Source organism: Macaca fascicularis, chromosome 1, assembly GCF_037993035.2.
Source record: "Macaca fascicularis isolate 582-1 chromosome 1, T2T-MFA8v1.1".
In the NCBI taxonomy this organism is placed as follows: domain Eukaryota; kingdom Metazoa; phylum Chordata; class Mammalia; order Primates; family Cercopithecidae; genus Macaca; species Macaca fascicularis.
In genome coordinates, this window is record NC_088375.1 from 105392438 (window position 1) to 105416951 (window position 24514).

Below are 24514 nucleotides of genomic sequence, written 5' to 3' on the forward strand. Positions count from 1 at the left end.
TACTGTTAACTGAGTATCTATTAGATGTCAGGCAATACAGTATTATATATGTACTAGTTTTAAACCTAGAAATCCTAGAAGATAGGCAGAATATTATCAACCCTTTGTTATGATGGGGAAGACAAGGTTCAGGGAAGCTGAGTAATTTTGATTAAGGTCACAAAGTTTTAGGCGGTGAACTGGAATTCACATCCAAGTTTGTCTCTATTTAAAAAAAAATTGTATCATGTTATGTTATACATGTTTGTCTCCTAGGCTACACGCTTAGAAGAGAAGGGGTTAGATTTTATTCATTTTTGTATCTCCTTCTCTGAGTACTTAACACACTACAAAGTACTTAGCCCTTTGCCCCGGAATAAAGAATCTGAAACTGAAAACATGCAATGAGAGAGTACGTAGAGCATCCACGAAGTAAAGTAAATGCTCTATAGGAAACTCAGTGAAGTATACACAGAAACCTCTGAACCATTACTTGTAGATTTTAATATAAAGTAACTGTCAAGTACTAGAGTTGCTCCAGCTCTGTCTGAGAATGTATGACTGTAAATTACAGCAGAAGGAGCAATGCTTGGGAAATATCCAAATATCCAAATCATTCTCTACATTTCTCAGCCTTCCTTGAAGAAACGGGAGAGGTCATGTGATTCCTTTGGCTAAAGACCTATGAATGGAAATAACTTGTGTCATTGCGTCCTTTCTAGTCAGAGCCAATTAAGTGTGAGGTATAAATTATCTCTCCCTCCCCATCTTAAAAGCTACATGTTGAGATGTATCCCAAGAAGGTAAACTTTTGTCCCTCCATCCAGACTTCAATCTTGCTTGCAAAGCCTTTTAGAAAGATAGGAACAGAAAAACAAAGCAAAACACATGCACACAACACAAACAATACCCTTTGTGTTGGGCCACTGAGAATACAAGGCTTGTTACTTCAGCACTGCAATCTGAATAATATACCCTAGTACTACTTAAATGCTACTCAATTTTATCTACTGGAGAGAAAGCACCATGTCTCTTTACAAAGCAAAGTGGAAAACAAACTATTCAAGGGCCACAAGGTGGTGCTATTTCTACAGTAATGTGATGACATTTTTGTTATACTTTTTTTTGGACATAGGGTGTAGTCTTGCTATATTGCCCAGGCCAGTCTCAAATCCTGGGCCCACATGATCATCCTGCTTCAGCCTCTCAAGTAGCTGAAACTACAGGTAATTTTTGAAGCAAATTAAAAGCTAGCAAAATGGAATCTTTTTTTTTTTTTTTTTTGCTCTTGTTGCTCAGGCTGGAGTGCAATGGTGTGATCTTGGCTCACTGCAACCTCTGTCTCCCGGGTTCAAGCGATTCTCCTGTCTCAGCCTCCTGAGTAGCTGGGACTACAGACATGTGCCACCATACCTGGCTAATTTTGTATTTTTAGTAGTGATGGGGTTTCTCCATGTTGGTCAGGCTGGTCTCGAACTCCCGACCTCAGGTGATCTACCTGCCTCAGCCTCCCAAAGTGCTGGCATTACAAGTGTCAGCCACCATGCCTGGCCTACAGCCAAATGGAATCTTTAGTTCTTTAAGTTTTATATATCACTCAAGTAGACTGTTGTTTCCAGAGAAAACAACCATGTGTACAACTGCCTCTGTACAGTTCCAGAATGAACATCCTGCAGTTTCAAAGAGCATTTGTGGGCCAATCTAGAAGGTCACTGTGACGGTTAATATTAAGTGTCAACTTGATTGGATTAAAGGCTGTAAAGTATTGTTCCTGCATGTGTCTGTGAGGGTGTTGCCAAAGGAGATTCACATTTGAGTCAGTGGACTGGGAGAGGCAGACCCACCCTCAAATGTTTCACCAACTAATTACCTGCCAGGGCAGCTAGAATAAAGCAGGCAGAAGAAGGTGCTGACTTGCTGAGTCTTCCAGCCTTCATCTTTCTCCTGGGCTAGATGCCTCCTGCCTTCGAACACTGGACTCTGAAGTTCTTCAGCTTTTGGACTCTTGGACTTACAACAGTGATTTGCCAGGGGCTCTCAGGCCTTTAGTCACAGACTAAAGGCTGCACTGTCAGCTTCCCTACTTTTGAAATTTTGGGACTTGGACTGGCTTACTTGCTCCTCAGCTTGCTCATGGCCTACTGTGGGACTTCGCCAGATGGTGTGACTCAACACTCCTTAACAAACTCTCCTTCATATATACTTCTATCCTATTAGTGCTGTCCCTGTAGAGAACCCTGACTAATACAGTCACCCTGAACCAAACTAAAAAAAAAAACCCAAAACTTTCTCTCACCACACGCAGCTAATTTTGTATTTTTAGGAGAGACAGGGTTTCACTATGTTGGCCAGGCTGGTCTCAAACTCCCGACCTCGGGTGATCTGCCCACCTCAGCCTCCCAAAGTGCTGGGATTACAGGCATGAGCCACCGTGCCCAGCCGATAAAGGAAATTTATTTTAGCCTTGTAATATGATCAGTTGAGTCCAGAATCCATCCCTCTGCTGATCCTTGCTTTCATTTCATTTTATAATAATGGGTTATTTCATGTATTCATATATAGGCCTGAGGGAAGGGGGCACATGCAGGGAGAGCCATACAGGAGGAAGGGCTCCTCTTCTAGGAAATCTAATCTGTAATTAAATAATCAGCTGAAAATGACCAAGGTCTTTCTGGCTCAGTTCTGAGCCTTATCAGGATCTCCTACTGACTCGACTAACCCACCTCAGGTGCTCCTCTTTGGTGCTGTCAGAGCACCGCGCTGAAATAGTCATTTATTCATGATTCTACTGGACTATAAGCTTCTGGAGAACATGGACCATAAAATGCAATAGAGCACAGTGGTTAGGCCACAGGCTTTGATGTCAAACAGACCTGGCACCTCGTGTGGGCTTTGCAGCCTCACAGACTATTTCCTCAGGTAAGTTACCTAGCTAATCTCATCTTTAGTTTCTACATCTGTGAAACAAGGATATTATCTCGTTCATGGGTTGATCATAAGGATTAAAAAACTGAAGCACTTAGTGTATTACCTGGCACATAATAATACCCAACAAATAATAACTATTATTAGTGAAATGAAGCATCTTAGAATTCTGAGTACCTGCCATATAGAAGGTACTGAAGGCTGGGCACAGTGGCTCATGCCTGTAATCCCAGCACTTTGGGAGGCCGAGGTGGGCAGATCACGAAGTCAGGCGTTTGAGACCAGGCCGGCTAATACAATGAAACACGGTTTCTGCTAAAAACACAAAAATTAGCTGGGCATGGTGGCACGCACCTGTAGTCCCAGCTACTCGGGAGGCTGAGGCAGAAGAAATGCTTGAACCCGGGAAGTGGAGGTTACAGTGAGCTGAGATTGCACTACTGCACACTCCAGCCTGGGTGACACAGTGAGACTCCGTCTCAAAAAAACAAAAAAAAAAAACAAAAAAAAACACAAAGTACTGAACAACTATTTGGTGAAAAAATGAAGCAAACCAGCAGAATGGTCTTTTTCATGTACAATTTTATTTTTTATTCTAATCTAGATGCTAAAGTTGTAAATTGGCAACTTGTTTTTCTTTTAAATACTTCATTAAGGGATGATAACCATTCTCTAGTTGGCTAGAGAAATAAAGTCGATAAAGATAATTACAGTCGAACTTACTTATGTTTTCTGGAAAAATATTAATTCTCCTATCCCATGGTAAATTCTCAAGCACAATTATTCTACTGAAACCTGTTACATATGAAGTTTTCCAGAGCATTTCACTCTAGATACAATGAATCCATCTAAAAATAAGAACCCAGGAACCTAAAGGCAATATGCACAGTGTTCAGGTCAGTCAGGACTCACCTTATGGATCCTAGAGATAAGCCTCGTTATTCCTTTCAGCATCATCCTTGCACTCTTAAAACAAAAAAAAATGAAAAGGTAAACCACAAATGGGAAAAGCTATTTGCAACATGGAAAACTGACAATAGATTAATAGGGATTAATAATCTATATTCATATCTAGAATAGATAAAGAATGCCTACGGCTTCATAAAGAAAAATGAGCAAAAGACATAAACTGGTATTTCACAGAAAAGAAAACACAAAAGGCTAGTGAACCCATGAAAAGATTTTTGAACCTCATTACAAATCAGGGAAATGCTAATTAAAATGATGAAAACCAGATACCATTCACAATCATCATACTGGGAAAATTAAAAAGTCAGGCAGGACACAGTGGCTCACACCTACAATCCCAACACTTTTGGAGGAACACTTTGCGGGGCTGAGGTGGGTGGATTGCTTGAGCCCAGGAGTTCAAGACTGGCCTTGGCAACAGAGAGAGACCCTATCTTTACAAAAAATATAAAAATTAATAGGGCATGGTAGTGCATGTCTGTGGTCCCAGCTCCTCGGGAGGCTGAGGCAGGAGGATCACTTGAGCTTAGGAGGTGTAGGTCACAGTGAGCTGAGATGCACTGCATTCCAGCATGGATGACAGAGACCACCTCAAAAAAAAAAGAAAAGAAAAGAAAATAGGCCAGGTGTAATAGCTCATACCTGTAATCCCAGCACTTTGGGAGGTCAAGGTGGGCAGATCACTTGAGGTCAGGAGTTCGAGACCAGCCTGGCCAACATGGTAAAACTTCGTCTCTACCAAAACATATTTTAAAAAATGAGTTGGAGGCCAGGTGCAGTGGCTCACGCCTGTAATCCCAGCACTTTGGGAGGCCAAGGTGGGCGGATCACGAGGTCAGGAGATTGAGATGGTCCCGGCTAACATGGGGAAACGCTGTCTCTACTAAAAATACAGAAAAATTAGTCAGGAGTGGTGGCGGGCGCCCGTAGTCCCAGGTACTTGGGAGGCTAAGGCAGGAGAATAGCATGAACCTGGAAGGCGGAGCTTGCAGTGAGCTGAGATCACGCCACTGCACTCTAGCCTGGGAGACAGAGCAAGACTCTGTCTCAAAACAAAAAAAAAAATTAGTCAGGAGTGGTGATACGCACCTGTAGTCCCAGCTACTCTGGAGGCTAAGGCAGGAGGATTGCTTGCATCCAAGAGGTAGAGGTTGCAGTGAGCTGATATCACACCACTGTACTCTAGCCCAGGCGACAGAGTAAGAATCTGTCTCAAAAAAAAAAAAAAGAAAAAAAACTAAAAAGTCAGACAATAGCAAATGTTAAATAGGCTGTGAAACATTACATTGTATTAAACTTTCATACATGTCAATGAAAGTATAAATACAAGTATCTTTGCAAAGTTGAAAATGCACAAACCAGGCCAGGCGAGGTTGCTCGTGACTGTAATCCCAGTACTTTGGGAGGCCATGGCAGGTGGATCACCTGAGGTCATGAGTTCAGGACCAGCCTGGCCAACATGGTGGAACCCAATCCCTACTAAAAATACAAAAAATTAGCTGGGCGTGGTGGTACGCACCCATAATCCCAGCCACTCAGGAGGCAGAGGCAGGAGGATCACTTGAACCTGGGAGACAGAGGTTGCAGTGAGCCGAGATCGCGCCATTGCACTCCAGACTGGGCAAAAAGAGTGAAACTCTGTCTCAAAAAAAAAAAAAATGAAAGTGGGGGTAAATGCTGCAAAAGCCGGCCGGGCGCAGTGGCTCACACCTGTAATCTCAGCACTTTGGGCAGCTGAGGTGGGCGGATCACCTGAGGTCAGGAGTTTGAGACCAGTCTTGGCAAGACAGTGAAACCCCATCTCTACTAAAATACAAACAAACAAACAAAAAAATTAGTCGGGGTCGGGGGCAGCGTGCGCCTGTAATACCAGCTACTCAGGAGGCTGAGACAGGAGAATCGCTTGAACCCGGGAGGCAGAGGTTGCAGTGAACTGAGAATGGACCACTGCACTCCAGCCTGGGTGACAGAGCAAGACTCCATCTCAAAAAATAAATTAATTAATAAATAAAATAAAATACACAAGCCTATGACCCAGCTATTCTACTCCTTGGTACTTACTCTAGAAAAACACTTCTACGGCCAGGCACGGTGGCTCATGCCTGTAATCCCAGCACTTCGGGAGGCCAAGGCGGGTGGATCACCTGAGTGAGGGTAGGAGTTTGAGACCAGCCTGGCAAACATGGTGAAACCCTGTCTCTACTAAAAATACAAAAAATTAGCTGGACGTGGTGGTATATGCCTGTAATCCCAGTTACTCAGGAGGCTGAGGCAGGAGAATCGCTTGAACCCAGGAGGTGGAGGTTGCAATGAGCCGAGATCATGCCATTGCACTCCAGCCTGGGCAGCAAGAGTGAAACTCTGTCTCAAAACAAAAACAAAAACATTTCTACATGTACACTGGGAAATAGATATATGGAGGTTCATACTAGCAGAGTATGAATTGTAAAAAAACTGTAGAAAAACCAAATGTCCCTTAGTAGAACAGTACATAGAGACAGTCATAAAATGGAATATTAGAAAGCAATTAAATGAAAAAATTACCATTGCATGCATCAATATGGATCTCAAAAATGAATACTGAGTGAACACTATTTGGCATGACATAACATACAAAATTCAAAACCAAAAAGCTTCTTTAATTATTTGGCGGATATAAATAGGAAAACTGAAACAAAAAGGCAAGAGAATGATAAAAACAACATTTAGAATAATGGTTACTTCTGGGGAGAAAGAAAAGGGAAAAAGATTGGGGCAGGGCACATAAGGAAACTGATAATAAACTATTACTAACACTGGATAATAGATACATGAGAATTTATTAATAATTTTCATATCGTGTATTATATTCATTCTTTTGTATACAGGAAATATTTAATTTAAAAGCCCAAATCTTTTGGAGCTAAGAGGTTTAAAATACTTAAATGTAACTCTCAAAATCCAGTAGTTATAGAATAACTGAATTAAACATCTATGTAATTAATTAGTTCATTTTGGCTATCTTTTTTTGTTTGTTTGTTTTGTTTTGGTTGTTTTGAGATGGGGTTTTGCTCTTGTTGCCCAGGCTGGAGTGCAACGGCATGATCCCGGCTCACTGCAACCTCCACCTCCCGGGTTAAAGCGATTCTCCTGTCTCAGCCTCCTGAGTAACTGGAGTTAGAGATGCCAGCTACCACGCCCAGTTAATTTTTATATTTTTTAGTAGAGACAGTGTTTCACCATGTTGGCCAGGCTGGTCTCGAACTCCTGACCTCAGGTGATCCACCTGCCTCGGCCTCTCAAAGTGCTGGGATTACAGGCATGAGCTACCACACCTGACACCTTGGCTATCATTTTCACCTTTCTTTATTGTATTTTTTATTTTTTGAGATGAAGTCTTGTTTTGTCACCCAAGCTGGAGTGCAGTGGTGTGATCTTGGTTCACTGGAACCTTGCCTCCTGGGTTCAAGCAATTCTCCTGCCTCAGCCTCCTGAGTAGCTGGGACTACAGGCACACACCACCATGTCCAGCTAATTTTTGTATTTTTAGTAGAAACGGGGTTTCACCATGTTGGCCAGGCTGGTCTTGAACTCCTTGACCTCAGGTGATCCTCCCACTTCGGCCTCCCAAAGTGTTGGGATTACAGGCGTGAGCCACCGCACCCTGACACACCTTTTACAACCCAAATCTTTAAAGCAACAATAATAAAAAACCATAGAGTTACAACCAATTAACCCAACAGTTACTGAGCACCTACTGTGTGTCAGGCTCTGTGAATACAATGGTGAACAAACTATTACAGTCCCTGATCTTATAGTCAAGGAATTTATAGTACAGTCAAGAGAATCACATAGGCTGGGCATGGTGACTCATGCCTGTAATATCAGCCCTCTGGGAGGCTGGGGTGAGAAGACTGCTTGAGCCCAGGAGTTTGAGACCAGCTTGGGTAACAGTAAGACCACCAATTCCACAAAAAAAAAGAAAAAAATTAATTAGTTGGCCATGGTGGTGCAGGACTAGTCGTAGCTACTTAGGAGGCTGAGGCAAAAGGATCACGTGAGGCCAGGAGTTAAAGGCTACAGGGAGCTATGATCATGCCACTGTACTCCAGCCTGCATGATACAGTCAGATCTGGTCTAAATAAATAGATAAATACATGAAAAGAGGCCAGGTGCGGTGGTTCATACCTGTGATCCTAGTACTTTGGGAGGCTGAGGTGGATGGACTACCTGAGCTCAGGAGTTCAAGACCAGCCTGGACCATCTGGTAAAACCCCATCTCTACTAAAATACAAAAAATTAGCCTGGCAAGGTGGTGCATGCCTTTAGTCCCAGCTACTCAGGAGGCTGAGGCGGGAGAATCGCTTGAACCCGGGAGGCAGAGGTTGTAGTGAGCTGAGATTGCACCACTGCACTCCAGCCTAGGCGACAGAGCAAGACTCCATCTCTAAAAAACAAATAAATAAATAAATAAAATTTAAAAAATAAATAAAAAGAGAATCACACAAATTCCTTTAATTTTATTTCCTTTCAGTTTTTTCTTTCTTTTCTTTTCTTTTTTTTTTTTTTGAGACAGGGTCTCACTTGGTTGCCCAGGATGGAGTGCAGTGGTAAGATCACAGCACACTGTAGCCTCGAACTCTTGGGTTCAAGTGATCCTCCTTCCTCAGCCTTTCAAGTAGCTGGGAATATAGGTGTCATTGCCTGGCATATTAAAAAAAATTATTTTTTTTTGGTAGACATAACCCTTGCTATGGTGCCCAGGATGGTCTTGAACTCCTGGGCTCAAGTGATCCTCCTGCCTCAGCATCCCAAAGTGCTGGGATTACAGGCGTGAGCCACCATGCTCTGCTTCAACTCTATCACATTTGTTATTCTTCTTGAGACAGGGTCTTGCTCTGTCATCCAGGTTGGAGTACAGTGGTACAATCACAGCTCACTGCAGCCTCGAACTCCCCTGCTTAAGCGATCTTCCCACCTCAGCCTCCCAAGTAGCTGGGATTACAGGCACGTGCCACTGTGCCTGGCTTTTTTATTTTGTAGAGACAGGGTCTCACTATGTTGCCAGGCATGGTCTTGAACTCCTGGACACAAGTGATCCTCCCACCTCAGCCTCTCAAAGTGCTGGGATTACAGGTATGAGCCATCGCACTTGGCCTTAAATATACTGGATTTGTTTATCTCTGAGATGGAATCTCGCTCTGTTGCCCAGGCTGGAGCACAGAGGCATGATCTCGGCTCACTGCAACATCCACTTCCCGAGTTCAAGCAATTCTCCTGCCTCAGCCTCCCAAGTACCTGGGACTACAGGCGCCCACTACCACGCCAGCTAATTTTTGTATTTTTAGTAGATACAGGGTTTCGTCATGTTGGCTAGGCTGTTCTCAAACCCTTGACCTTAAGTGATCCTCCCGCCTCGGCCTCCCAAAGTATTGGGATTACAAGTGTGAGCCACCATGCCCAGCCATACTATTTAATGGAGATGCCAAAGCACTCCTAAACTCAGTCATTCAAGAAGTGTATGACATGATTCCACATGCCCACACTATATAGTCTACAGTGGTGAATAAGACTGGGATGGTCTCTACTGGCCTGCCTGCCTTTTTACTTGTGGGATTTCAGGGCTCCTTTTCTAGAGTGCAATGTCACTCCAATAGTATTTGACCTGCCCCACTGTGCTCCCCAGATCCTCTCAATGCTCCCCAGCACAACCACTACTGGAAGAGCTGTGGACTACGAAGCAGGCTGTATACTGGAGAGGAAGGAGTGTGTGACATGGTCCAGATGCACTTCTTTCCACAGGTGTGCCTGTGGACATTGGAGCTATTATTTTGCCTATATTATAGACACTATGAGAAATGATGGTCAGAATGTGTAATCAGCTTTCATTCTAGGACACTATCATCTTGAACCCAAACTAAAATAAATGATCTACCAGCATCCAGTCTTAAACATTTTCTCCACTGAAGCCTTGCTTAAAATTCTTCAGTATTAGGCCGGGCGCGGTGGCTCAAGCCTGTAATCCCAGCACTTTGGGAGGCCGAGACGGGTGGATCACGAGGTCAGGAGATCGAGACCATCCTGGCTAACACGGTGAAACCCCGTCTCTACTAAGAAATACAAAAAACTAGCCGGGCGAGGTGGCGGGCGCCTGTAGTCCCAGCTACTCGGGAGGCTGAGGCCGGAGAATGGCGTGAACCCGGGAGGCGGAGCTTGCAGTGAGCTGAGATCCAGCCACTGCACTCCACACTCCAGCCTGGGCTACAGAGCGAGACTCCGTCTCAAAAAAAAAAAAAAAAAAATTCTTCAGTATTTCCTCACTACTTTATTATTTTTTGAGTTCGGGTCTCAGTCTGTTGCCTAAGCTGGAGTGCAGTGGCGCAATCTCGGCTCACTGCAGCCTCTAACTCCTAGGCTCAAGTAATCCTCCTTCCTCAGCCTCCTAAGTAACTGGGACTACAGGCACGTGCAACCACCTGGTGGCTAATTTTTTATTTTTATAGAGAAGGGGTCTGGCTATGTTGCTTGGGCTGGTCTCTAACTCCTGGCCTCAAGTGATCTTCCTGCCCTGGCCTCGCAAAGTGCTGGGATTGCAAGCGTGAGTCACTATGCCTGGCCCTCACTAGTTTTCAAGTTAAAAAAAAAAGTCTAGGTAGGGCACAGTGGCTCATGCCTCTGGGAGGCCAAGTCAGGTGGATCATGAGGTCAGAAGATCGAGACCATCCTGGCTAACACAGTGAAACCCCATCTCTACTAAAAATACAAAAAATTAGCCAGGTGTGGTGGCGGGCACCTGTAGTCCCAGATACTCGGGATGCTGAGGCAGGAGTATTGCTTGAACCCAGGAGGCAGAGGTTGCAGTGAGCCAAGATCATGCACTGCACTCTAGTCTGGGTGACAGAGCAAGACCCTGTCTTAAGAAAAAACTTGTCAAGCTGATTTGGTTTGGCTATGTCCCCACCCAAATCTCATCTTCAATTGTAACTCCCATAATTTCCATGTGTTGTGGGAGGGACCCCATGGTAGATAATTGAATCATGGAGGTGGTTTCCCCATACTGTTCATGTGACAGTGAATACATCTCACAAGATCTGATGATTTAATAAGGTGTTTCCCCTTTCGCTTGGCTCTCATGCTCTGTTGCCTGCCACCATGTAAGATGTGACTTGCTCCTTGTTGCCTTCTGTCATGATTGTAAGACCTCCCCAGCCACATGGAATTATGAGTCCATTACACCTCTTTTTCTTAATAAATTATCCAGTCTTGGGTATGTCTTTATCAGCAGCATGAAAATGGACTAATATACAGGCTAACCTCAAAATTCATATGGAAATGCAATAGACCTAGAATAGCCCAGGTATTCTTGAAAAAGAACAAATTTGGAGGCCTCATACATCCTAATTCCAAAACTTACTACAAAGCTACAGTAATCAAGATAGTGTGGTATTGGCATACATTTACATCATGGTCAAATGATTTTTTTTTTTTTGAAACGGAGTCTCGTTCTGTCACCCAGGCTGAAGTGCAGTGGCGCCATCTCAGCTCACTGCAACCTCTGCCTCCTGGATTCAAGCAATTCTCTGCCTCAGCCTCCTGAGTAGCTGGGATTACAGGTGCCCACCATCACACCTGGCTAATTTTTTGTATTTTTAGTAAAGACAGAGTTTCACCATCTTGGCCAGGCTGGTCTTCAACTCCTGACCTCATGATCCACCAGCCTTGGCCTCCCAAAGTACTGGCATTACAGGCATGAGCCACCACGCCCTGCCTGGTCAACTGATTTTCAACATGGATGCCAAGACAATTCAATGAGGAAAGAATAGGGTCTTCAACAAATGCTGTTGGGACGACCTGAAATTCACCCACAAAAGAATGAAAATGGACCCCTACCTTACATTATATACACAAATGAACTCAAAATAGATCATAGACCTACTCATAAAAGCTCCAGCTACAAAACTTGCAGGGGCAAGTTTTTGAATTTTTTTTTTTTTTTTTTTTTGAGCCAGAGTTTCGCTCTGTCGCCCAGGCTGGAGTGCAGTGGCGTGATCTTGGCTCATCAGCTCACTGCAACCTCTGCCTCCTGGGTTCATGCCATTCTCCTGCCTTAGCCTCCCGAGTAGCTGGGACTACAGGCACCCACCACCACGCCTGGCTAACTTTTTGTATTTTTTTTGTAGAGACGGGGTTTCCCCCTGTTAGCCAGGATGGTCTCAATCTCCTGACCTCGTGAACCACCTGCCTTGGCTTCCCAAAGTGCTGGGATTACAGGCGTGAGCCACTGGGCCCGGCCCAAGTTTTCTAATTTTCTACAGAAGAAAGTAAATCTTCATTATAATGTGTTATGCAATGGTTTCTTAACCATAACATCAAAAGCACAAGCAAAAAAACTAAAAATGGAGAACTGAATTTTATCCAAATCAGACACTTGTACTTCAAAGGATACCAAAAAATAAGTGAAAGACAGCCCACAGAATGGGAGAAAATATTTGCAAATCACACAAAACTTAACTTATATCCATAATATATAAAGAAGTCTTACAACTTAACAATAAAAAGTCAACTCAAGGCCAGGTGCAGTGGCTCATGCCTGTAATCCCAGCACTTTGGGAGGCCAAGGTGGGCAGATCATGAGGTCAAGAGATTGAGACCATCCTGGCCAACATGGTGAAACCCTGTCTCTACTAAAAATACAAAAATTAACTGGGCATGGTGGTGCACGCCTATAGTCCCAGCTAGTGGGGAGGCTGAGGTAGGAGAATCACTTCAACCCAGAAGGTGGAGGCTGCAGTGAGCCAAGATCATGCCACTGCACTCCAGCCTGGCGACAGAGTGAGACTCTGTCTCAAAAAAAAAAAAAAAAAAAAAAAGAAGCAACTCAATTTAAAAAATAGGCAAAAGGGTCAGGTGCAGTGGCTCATACCTGTAATTCTCACACTTTGGGAGGCTGAGATGGGAGAACTGCTTAAGCCCAGGAGTTTGAGACCAGCCTGGGCAACATAATGAGACCCTGTCCTCTACCAAAAATTTAAAAAATTAGCCAGGTGTGGTGGTGTGAGCCTGTGGTCCTAGCTACTTGGGAGGCTGAGGTGGGAGGATCACCTGGAACTGGGAGCTTCAGGCTGCAGTGAGTTGTGATCACACTGCTGCACTCCAGCCCAGGTAACAGAGTAAGACCCTGCCTCAAATTAAAAAAATAAAAAGGAAAAATATTTGAATAGGCATTTCTCCAGAGTAGTTATACAAATGGCCAATAAGCACATGAAAAGAAGTTCAACATTACTAGTCATTAAGTGTTGGGAAAAAGGCTTATGGGGTGCCTGCATAAACTGGCTATAAAAATACGGGACAATAAGTTGTGGAAAGCCACAAGAAGCCTCTGAGGAGGAAGTTCTTCTTATCACTATTATGTTCCCACGCTCTGAGCGCATCCTCCTCTCCTATCTACAAACACTGTGCTCAAGAAGAAGGATGCTCCTTTGAAGCACTGGAATGTGGCTAGATATGCAGGCTCCTAGTTAAGCCCACTCCCACCAGCTAACTAAAGATATGTTGTTTGAGTACAAAGGACTTAAACTGCCACTGCTACAGATTATGTGTATGACGTACTGCCTCCCTTTCACTGTTTTGCTCTGAACATCTGCTTCTTAGATCTAAGTGACTGTACTCAGTAAATAGTGTGAAGACCAGAACTCTGGGCCTTTTGCAGCCTCCATTTTGTGACTGGCTTCCTGGATCCCACCTTTATGAACTCTTAACCTGTCTCTTCTTATTCCTTTGTTGCCACCGGACTTTGGATACCCTATGGATGGTGTTGAGGCTGGTCCCCAACATTATGGCGCCCAATGTGGGGCCCGAAAGAATCCAGTGAAGGAACACTCGAGCGTGTGAAATGGAGGATCGACAGACAAAGGACTCGCCAGGACGAAAAGGTTTTAAGCTCTGCAGGTAAGCGTGGCACTCCGAGAAAGCTAGGGACACAAATGGGACAAACTGAAAGTAAGTACGCCATGCATTTGAGCTTGCTATGGCAGATCTTGAAGCATGGTGGGGTAAAAGTTGATACGAAAAATCTTATGGATTTGTTTTATGCTGTGGAACAACTTTGCCCTTGGTTCCTGGAACAGAGAACTTTGGAATTGAAAGATTGGGAGAGAGTTGGAAAGGACCTTAAAAGAGCACATAGAAAGGGAAAGGAAATTCCTTTGCCTGCTTGGTCAGTTTGGTCATTGGTGCGTGCAGCACTGGAGCCTTTTCAGATAGATGATGAGGCTGAGTCAGAGGAGGAGAGGCAGGAGTTTAATGATCAGGCCTCTGAACCGCCTCTGCCAAGTACTAACAAAAAGGGAGAGTCCAGAGTGTTGCTGGAAGTCCGGGACCCCGAACGGAGGGACCGGCTGAAGCCATGGCGAAGAACATAAATTGTGAAGATTTCATGGACATTTGTTAGTTCCCCAAATTAATACTTTTATAATTCCTTATGCCTATCTTTACTGCAATCTCTGAACATAAATTGTGAAGATTTCATGGACATTTATGACTTCCCCAATCAATACTCTTTTTTTTTTTTTTTTTTTTTTTTTTGAGACGGAGTCTCACGCTGTCGCCCAGGCTGGAGTGCAGTGGCGCGATCTCGGCTCACTGCAAGCTCCGCCTCCCGGGTTCACGCCATTCTCCTGCCTCAGCCTCCTGAGTAGCTGGGACTACAGGCGCCCGCCACCGCACCCGGCTAATTTTTTTTTTTTGTATTTTTAGTAGAGACGGGGTTTCACTGTGGTCTCGATCTCCTGACCTTGTGATCCGCCCGCCTCGGCCTCCCAAAGTGCTGGGATTACAGGCTTGAGCCACCGCGCCCGGCCTCCAATCAATACTCTTAATTTCCTATGCCTGTCTTTAATCTCTTAATCCCGTTATCTTCCTAAACTGAGGATGTATGTTGCCTCAGGACCCTGTGTTGATTGTGTTACCTGCACAAATTGTTTGTAAAGCATGTGTGTTTGAACAATATGAAATCTGGGCACCTTGAAAAGAACAGGATAAAAGCAATTTTCAGGGAACAATGGAGATAACCATAAAGTCTGACTGCCTGAGGGGCCGGGCAGAACAGAGTCATACTTCTCTTCTTTCAGAAAGCGAATAGGAGAAATATCGCTGAATTCTTTCCTCAGCAAGGAATAACCCTGGGAAAACAAATGCATTCCCAGGGAGAGGTCTGTAAAATGGCCACTCTGTGAGTGTCTGTCTTACGCAGTTGTAGATAAGGGATGAAATATGCCCGGGTCTCCTGCAGTGCCCTCAGGCTTGCTAGGATTAGGAAATTCCAGCCTGGCTAATTCTAGTCAGACTGGTTGTCTGCTCTCGAACCCTGTTTCCTGTTGCAGGACATGGACCTTCATCAGTAATTCTAGTTTTGCCCTGGCCTTATGATCTTGCTCTGCCTCTCTGCCCTTGTGATATTTTATTGTCTTTGAAGCATGTCATCTCTGTGACCCACTCCCTATTCGTACAACCCTCTCCCTTTGAAATCCATAATAAAAACTTGGTTTTGTGGCTCAGGGGCATCACAGGACCTGCCAAAATGTGATGTCACCCAGAGACCCAGTTGTAGAATTTATCTCTTTTGTACTCTTTCTCTTTATTTCTCACACCAGCCGACATTTACGGAAAATAGAAAAGAACCTACGTTGAAATATCGGGAGCTGGTTCCCCCGATACCAGAGGTGATTTCTGCCAATACCCCCAGTCTCCCTAAACCTATGCAGAAAATTGTTCAGCCCACAGCTCCTTCAGAGAAATGTCTGGAATGGCCACCTCCTCCTCAGCCGAGTGAGTGCAGGGGGAGGGAGCCTGAAACTCGGCTTGCCGCGCCCATTACTGCCCAACCCACAGTTCACTATGGTGAAGGAGCAATTCAGGCTCGCCCTGAAGTATCCTGTTTGGGTTGAACAGTGACGGCTCCCTCAGGAAAACTTGGGGGTGCTCCATGAAATAGTTAAAAAACTACTAGAAAAAGGATATATTTCACCCACTTTCTCTCCTTGGAATTCCCCAGTATTTGTGATTTTAAAAAAATGTATGGTAGATGGCGCAGGCTAACTGACTTGCGGGAGGTCAACACTGTAATTCAACCGATGGGAGCTTTACAACCAGGACTCCCATCCCCCACCATGCTCCCTAAAGACTGGCTGCTTGTTATTATAGATTTAAAAGACTGCTTCTTTACAATTCCTTTAGCAGAGACAGATTTTGAAAAATTTGCCTTTACTATTCCTGCCATTAATAACAAAGAACCTGCAGCCAGATATCATTGGAAGGTTTTATCCCAAGGTATATTAAACAGTCCCACAGTTTGTCAAACTTTTGTAGGCAAAGCTATCCAGCTTGTTGGAGATTAATTTCTAGATTGTTACATCATTCATTACATGAATGACATACTATGTGCAACAGAAAAATAGAGACCAACTTATTCAACGTTATTCATCTTTGCAAAAGGCAATTACAAATGCTGGATTGCTTATAGCACCTAACAAAATTCAAACAACACTTCCTTTTCAATATTTGGGGATGCAAGTACAAGATAGAGCCATTAAGCCTCAAAAGGTTCAAATCAGAAAAGATTCTTTAAAAACCTTAAATCATTTTCAAAAATTGTTAGGAGATAATCATTGGATTCAGCCCACCTTAGGAATTTCTACTTATGCTATGTCTAATATTTTCTCAATATTGAGGGGAGATTCCAACTTACACAGTAAAAGAGAATTAATACCCATGGCCATGAATGAGTTAAGAGTAACTGAAAAAAAGTTCAGCAAGCCCAGGTCAGTAGGATTGACTCAGTCTTGCCTTTTCAATTCATTGTGTTCCCTACTTCACACGCCCCAATGGGGGTTATTGTTCAAAATAATGATTTGGTTGAATGGTCTTTTTTGCCACATAATACCATGAAAACACTTACAGTATATGTAGGTCAGATGACAATTTTAATTGGACAGGCTCGTATGCAAATTGTTAAACTTTGTGGCACTGAGCCCAATAAGATTATAGTTCCAAAAAATAAAAATCAGGTTAAACAAGCATTTATTAACTCAGTTACATGGCAAGTTGATTTAGTAGACTTTATTGAATGTATTGATAATCATCATCCTAAAAATAAAATTTTACAGTCCTTAAATTTAACTACATAGGTTCTTCCAAAAATTACTCATGATGCCTCTTTGGAAGGAGCCATGATTGTTTTTACTGATGGCTCCAGTACTGGGAAAGCGGCATATATGGGACCTTGTGATAAAGTTATCCACACTAATTTTTCCTCAGCCCAAAGAGCTAAATTACAGGCAATGATTGCAGTATTAGAAGATTTTAATCAGCTAGTTAATACTGTTTCAGATTCAGCTTATGCTGTATAAGCTACTCGGCATATTGAAATTGTCTTAATTAAATATATTATTGATAAACAGCTTTATCAATTGTTCAACTCTTTATAAACAGCTGTGCATGCTAGGGATTTTTCTTTCTATATAAGCCATATCCGAGCACATACCAATCTTCCAGGACCCTTGACTGAGGCTAATGAGCAAGCTGACTTATTGGTTTCCCCCATACTTACTAATGCCCAAACTTTCCACTCATTAACACACCTTAATGCAGCAGGACTTAAAAACAAGTATTAAATTATGTGGAAACAGGCCAAGGACATTGTACAACATTGTCCTCAGTGCCAGGTACTAAAACTAGCGCATCAAGGAAATGGTGTTAACCCTCGAGGGTTGGCACCTAACATGATCTGGCAAATGGACATCACCCACATTCCTGCATTTGGCACACTTTCTTATGTCCATGTGACCATAGATACATATTCTCATTTTATACGGGCTACTTGTCAAACCAGCAAGACAACAACACATATAAAAAGACACTTGCTTTCCTGTTTTACTGTCATGGGAATTCCACAAAAATTAAAAACAGACAATGGACCAGGCTACTGTAGTAGATCTTTCCAAACATTTTTAAAACAATGGAGCATTGAACACAGTACGGTTATCCCCTGTAATTCTCAAAGGCAAGCGATTGTTGAGCAAGCCAATTGAACCTTAAAAATGCAATTACATAAATAGAAAATAGGGAGAGATATGGAATATTCCACCCCTCATATGCAATTACAGTTGGCTCATTACCTTAAAATTTTTTTTTTTTTTTTTTTTTTTTTGAGAGGGAGTCTCGCGCTGTCGCCCAGGCTGGAGTGCAGTGGCCAGATCTCAGCTCACTGCAAGCTCCGCCTCCTGGGTTTGCGCCATTCTCCCGCCTCAGCCTCCCAAGTAGCTGGGACTACAGGCGCCTGCCACCTCGCCGGGCTATTTTTTTTTGTATTTTTTAGTAGAGACGGAGTTTCACCCTGTTAGCCAGGATGGTCTTGATCTCCTGACCTCGTGATCTGCCCGTCTCGGCCTCCCAAAGTGCTGGGATTACAGGCTTGAGCCACCGCGCCCGGCCTCCTTAAATTTTTTTAACATCTCCCGGAATCAGGTTACTACAGCAGCTGAACAGCATGTAACAGGACAGAAGGTAAATGTTCATGAAGGAAAACCTGTGTGGTGGAAGGACTTTAAAACAAAAACCTGGGAAAGAAGGAGAGTTATAACATGGGGAAGAGGGTTTGCTTGTATTTCTCCAGAAGAAAACCAGTTTCCAGTTTGGCTACAAGATATCTTAAATTCTATGATGAGCAAAATTCCAAAGAAGAGAAAAAGGTTTTGGAACCAAGATCTCTACCCCCTAGCATGCTTGATGGCTCGAATGAACATTTCAGCCGACCAGATGAAGACCAACAAAACCTGTCAAGCAAGCCCACCAACTTGGGGACAGATCAAGTGGCTGACCCACCTTGCAGAAGAAAACCTGAAAACACAACAAAAACCACTAACCTCAAGTAACCTGACGGTAGCTATGATTGCGGTAATTACTATGGCAGTAAGTCTCCCTGTGGCTACAGCAGACCAAAATTATACCTATTGGGCATACATCCCATTTCCGCCATTAATTAGGCCTGTTACATGGTTGGAACCCCCGGTTGAGGCTTATATTAATAATAGTGTTTGGATGCCTGAGCCTACAGATACTCATGGGCCCTCTCACCCAGAGGAGGAAGGAATGTTAATAAATGGGTCCATCAGGCTGGGCGCGGTGGCTCAAGCCTGTAATCCCAGCACTTTGGGAGGCCAAGATGGGCGGATCACGAGGTCAGGAGATCGAGACCATCCTGGCTAACAGGGTGAAACCCCGTCTCTACTAAAAAATACAAAAAAAAAACTAGCCGGGCGAGGTGGCGGGCGCCTGTAGTCCCAGCTACTCGGGAGGCTGAGGCAGGAGAATGGCGTGAACCCGGAAGGCGGAGCTTGCAGTGAGCCAAGATCGCGCCACTGCACTCCAGCCTGGGCGACAGAGCAAGACTCCGTCTCAAAATAAATAAATAAATAAATAAATGTGTCCATGGGTTATCAGTTCCCCTGCTTTGCATAGGGCCGGCTATCGGTTGCCTAAAAGGCTACGGACAACAGTGGCTAGTTAAAATTCCAGGTCATAATCAAACACCAGTATCCTATCATTTCTTTTCTAGATGGAGCCTGGATCATTCAGAGTTCAGTTCAATTGTAACAGTTTAAGCCCAGAAAAGAGAGGTGTCAATAACCTCAACAATGGTCAAAGGATTTAGAAATATTGATTTGAAAGGACTGCATCTCTTTTTTTTTTTCTTTTTTTTTGAGACGGAGTTTCACTCTTGTTGCCCAGGCTGGAGTGCAATGGCACAATCTCAGCTCACTGCAACCTCTGACCCCCAGAATTCAAGGGATTCTCCTGCCTCAGCCTCCCAAGTAGCTGGGATTACAGGCATGCGCCACCACATCCTGCTAATTTTTGTATATTTAATAGAGACAGGGTTTCTCTATGTTGGCCAGACTGGTCTCGAACTCCCGACCTCAGGTGATCCACTGGCCTCGGCCTCCCAAAGTGCTGGGATTACAGGCTGAGCTACTACTCCCACCAGGATTGCATCTCTGATCACGCTGTGGTACCGCAAAATAATTCCTATGGAATCGTCATTGATTGGTCCCCTAAGGGGACCTGTGCAGTTAATTGTACCAATCAGAATGATAGATGCAAGACAGGACTAAAAAAGGAACTATACTATCAAAGAGATGACACTGCTTACACTGAAAAACGTGCCCAGTTTCCCATAATTTCGACCGATTTTGGTACAGCTGGCCTACATCCAAAAATGCTTAATCCAATAATAGGCCCTGAACATCCCAAATTATGGAAGTTAATCATGGCCCAATCTCATATTCGGGTTTTGGAAGAAAAATATTATCTTGAGGGAAAAGGTGAGAGACTTCAAACTGTGTATCACTTTTCAATTTGTGTATCAGTTCCCACCAGCTAACTAAAGATATGCTGTTTGAGCACAAAGGAGATTCACTTAAACTGCCACTGCTACAGATTAAGTGTGTGACTTACAGCCTCCCTTTGACTGTTTTGCCCTGAACATCTTCTTCTTAGATCTAAGTGACTGTACTCAATAAATAGTGTGGAGACCAGAACTCTGGGCCTTTTGCTGCCTCCGTTTTGCAACTGGCCCCCTGGCTCCCACCTTTATGAACTCTTAACCTGTCTGTTCTCATTCCTTTTTTGCCACTGGACTCTGGATACCCTACGGGTAGTGTTGAGGCTGGTCCCCCAAAATTAAGAAAATGCAAATAAAAACCTCAATGAGATAACACTTCACACCCACTAGAATGACGAAAACCAAAAGAACTGATAATAACATGTGCTGGACAGAATCTGGAAAAACTAGGATTTTTTTTTTTGAGACAGAGTCTCGCTTTGTCGTCCAGGCTGGAGTGCAGTGGCGCAATCTTGGCTCACTGCAAGCTCCGCCTCCCGGGTGCACGCCATTCTCCTGCCTCAGCCTCCGTGTAGCTGGGACTACAGACGTGCACCACCCCCCCCAGCTAATCGGGTTTTTTTTGTATTTTTAGTAGAGATGGGGTTTCACCGTGTTAGCCAGGATGGTCTCGATCTCCTGACCTTGTGATCCGCCCACCTCGGCCTCCCAAAGTGCTGGGATTACAGGCGTGAGCCACCGCGCCCGGCCAAAACTAGGATTCTTACATGTTGCTGTTGGCGAATTTTTTTTTTTTTTTTTGAGACGGAGTCTCGCTCTGTCGCCCAGGCTGGAGTACAGTGGCCGGATCTCAGCTCACTGCAAGCTCCGCCTCCCGGGTTTACGCCATTCTCCTGCCTCAGCCTCCTGAGTAGCTGGGACTACAGGCGCCCGCCACCTCACCCAGCTAGTTTTTTTTTTTTGTGTATTTTTTAGTAGAGACGGGGTTTCACCGTGTTAGCCAGGATGGTCTCGATCTCCTGACCTCGTGATCCACCCGTCTCGGCCTCCCAAAGTGCTGGGATTACAGGCTTGAGCCACCGCGCCCAGCGCGATTTTTTAAGCGGTGAGGCCACTTTGGAAAAGTCTGGCAGTTCCTCAAAAGGTAAAACATGGAGTTACCATATGAACCTGCAGTTCCACTCTCAGGTATAAAAGAGAAATAAAGACAAGTGTATACAAAACTTGTACACAAATGTTCATAGCAGTATTATTCATAAGAGCCAAAAAGTGGAAATATCTCACATGTCCATCAATTGACGAATAAACATAACGTGGTATAGCCATATAATGGAATATTATTTGACAATACGAAACAAGTTCTGATTGCATGACACAATCTGGATAGACCTTGAAAACAAAGTAAAAGAAGACAGTTGCAAAAGACCACATATAGTATGATTTCAATTACATGAAATGTCCATAATTTGCTTATTAATTATGTAACTGATTTAGTGGTTGTGAGAGGCAATGGGAGGGAGAAATGGAAAGCAACTTACTGATAGGATTCTTTTGGGGGTGATAAAAATGTTCTGAAGTTAAGATAGTGGAGGCTGGGCATGGTGGCTTAGACCTGTAATCCCAGCACTTTGGGAAACCAGGAGTTCAAGACCAGCTTGGGCAACATAGGAAGATCTCTTCTCTACTAATAATCAAAAAAATTGGCCAGGCATGGTGGCTCACGCCTGTAATCCCAACACTTTGGGAGGCTGAGGCAAGCAGATCACTTGCGGTCAGGAGTTCAAGACCAGCCTGGCCAACATGGTGAAATCTCATCTTTACTAAAAATACAAAAATTAGTCGGGTGTGGTGGCTGGCGCCTGTGATCCTAACTACTCGGGAGCAGAGGCATGAGAATCGCTGGAACCCAGGAGACAGAGGTTGCAGTGAGCTGAGACTGTGCCAGTGCACTCCAGCCTGGATGACAGAGCAAGACTCAGTATAAAAACAAAAAACAAAACAAAAAAACGGCAGGTGCAGTGGCTCACCCCTGTAATCCTAGCACTTTGGGAGGCTGAGGCGGTCAGATCACAAGGTCAGGAGATCGAGACCATCCTGGCTAACACGGTAAAATCCTGTCCCTACTAAAAATACAAAAAATTAGCCGGGCGTGGTGGCTGGCACCTGCAGTCCCAGCTACTCAGGAGGCTGAGGCAGGAGAATGGCGTGAACCCAGGAGGCGGAGCTTGCAGTGAGCCCAGATCGCGCCACTGCACTCCAGCCTGGGTGACAGACTGAGACTTCAGGAAAAAAAAAAAAAATTAGCTGGATGTGGTGGCATGTGCCTGCAGTCCTAGCTGCTCGTGGCTGAGGTGGGAGGATACCTCGAGCCAAGGAGCTTGAGGTTGCAGTGAACCGGGACTGCACTATTGCCTTCCAGTCTTGGCGGTGAGAGCCTATCTCAAAGCAAACAAACAAAAAAAGTGTAAATTTACAGAAGAGTTGCAAAGGCAGTACAAAGTACTTTCTTATAATTCTCATTAAACTTTCCTTAATGTTATATACATATGACTATAGTACAATTTTCAAAATTAAGAAATTAAAGCTAGTACAATACTATTTACTAAATTGCAGACTTTATTTGGATTTCCTCAGCGTTTCTGCTAATGTCTTATTTCTTTGTTTGAGACAGGGTCTCACTCTGTTACGTAGGCTGTAGTGTGATGGCGTGATCTCGGCTCACTGCAACCTCTGCCTTGATCCTCCTACTTCAGCCTCCCAAGTAGCTCAGACTACAAGCGTGTACCACCACACCTATCTAATTATTGTGTCTTTTTGTAGAGACGGGGTTTCACCGTGTTGCCCAGGCTGGTCTTGAACTCCTGGACTCAAGCAATCCACCCTCCTTTGCCTCCCGAAGTGGTGAGATTACAGGCGTAAGCCACTGCACCCAGCCTAATGTCTTCTTTCTGTTACAGGATCCAGTAGAAGATTCCACATCTGGAGATCTTCTTCTGTCTTTATATCTATCACCGACATTACCTACCCTTTAAAAATTTTGTAAAAGGCATAAATTTGAAAAATATAACCTCATTAATCTAATTCAAGTCATTGATAAAACTATTTAACAGGATAGGGTTACCTAGCATAGACTAGATCAGTGGCTCTCAACCACAGCTGCATGTTAGAATAACTTGAGTATAGTTTATATACTTGAGTACATAGTTTATATACTTTTTTTTTTTTTGTAGAGATGTGGTTTCATATGTGATCCAGGCTGGTCATGAACTCCTGAGCTCAAGCAATTCATCCACCTTGGCCTCCCAAAGTGCTGCCATTACAGGTGCGTGCCACCACACCCAGCTGATTTTTGTATCTTTTATATAGAGTTAGGATCTCACTATGTCGCCCAGGCTGGTCTCAAACTCCTGGGCTCAAGCGATCCATCCGCCTTGGCCTCTCAAGGTGCTAGGATTATAGGCTTCAGCCACGGTGCCCAGCCCCCCTCGGCACAGTTTAAAAATTCTGATATACAGATTGTGCCTCAGACCAATTAAATCAGTCTCTGGTAGTGGGAACTTGACATCAATTTTTTTTTTTTTTGAGATGGAGTCTCGCTCTGTTGCCCAGGCTGGAGTACAGCAGTGCGATCTTGGCTCACGGCAACCTCTGCCCCTTGGTTCAAGCAATTCTCATGCCTCAGCCTCCCAAGTACCTGGGATTACAGGCAAGCCCATGCCCAGCTAATTTTTGTATTTTTAGTAGAGAATGGGTTTCACCATGTTGGCCAGGCTGGTCTTGAACTCCTGGCCTCAAGTGATCCGTTGGCCTTGGCCTCCCAAAATGCTCGGATTACAGTTGTGAGCCATCATACCTGCCCAGATGTCAATATTTTTAAAGCTTCACAGCTCATTCCAATGTGCAGCCAAGAGTGACAACCACTGCCTGCATGTCAGTGGTTAACAGAACTTCAGCCTGTTTCACTAACATGTAGCCTTTAGGTATGGTTATTCAACCAATTAAACATTCAGTATACATTTCTTCAAAAAGCCACTGTGAGAGATTATCAAATGTCTAACTTTAATGAGGACATACCAATAATGGAATTTGATCTACCATTCTAGGAATTCTAACAAGAAGGATGTATTAGTCTGCCATGACTTTCTTTACTACTAAACCCAGACTGATTCTTCACAATCAGTAATCTTTCTCTAAATTAGTAGTTCTCTACCAGGGGGATTTTGTCCCCTCCCCCAACATTTGACAATGAATGGTTGGAGGCAT

The 24514-nt window shown here is 44.0% G+C and overlaps 1 protein-coding gene across 34 annotated transcripts in view; it reads right to left on the bottom strand.

The window, feature by feature from the left end:
- DAP3 (death associated protein 3) overlaps positions 1-24514 on the bottom strand; it is a 52887-nt gene that overhangs the window by 21795 nt on the left and 6578 nt on the right. For 12 of the 34 annotated variants that reach the window (XM_073993561.1, XM_065532538.1, XM_073993578.1 and 9 more), the window contains 2 exons: positions 4963-5080; positions 3817-3870 (listed from right to left, as the gene is read on the bottom strand). The exons of 1 other annotated variant lie outside the window; for it this stretch is intronic. In XM_073993561.1, coding sequence (XP_073849662.1) covers positions 3817-3861 — 45 coding nt within the window. In that variant the 5' untranslated portion in view covers positions 3862-3870; positions 4963-5080. Of the gene's footprint in view, positions 1-3816; positions 3871-4515; positions 4609-4962; positions 5081-5583; positions 5680-24514 lie in introns of all 34 variants that reach the window. 21 more of the 34 variants (XM_073993575.1, XM_073993569.1, XM_065532560.1 and 18 more) reach the window with 5 other exon arrangements.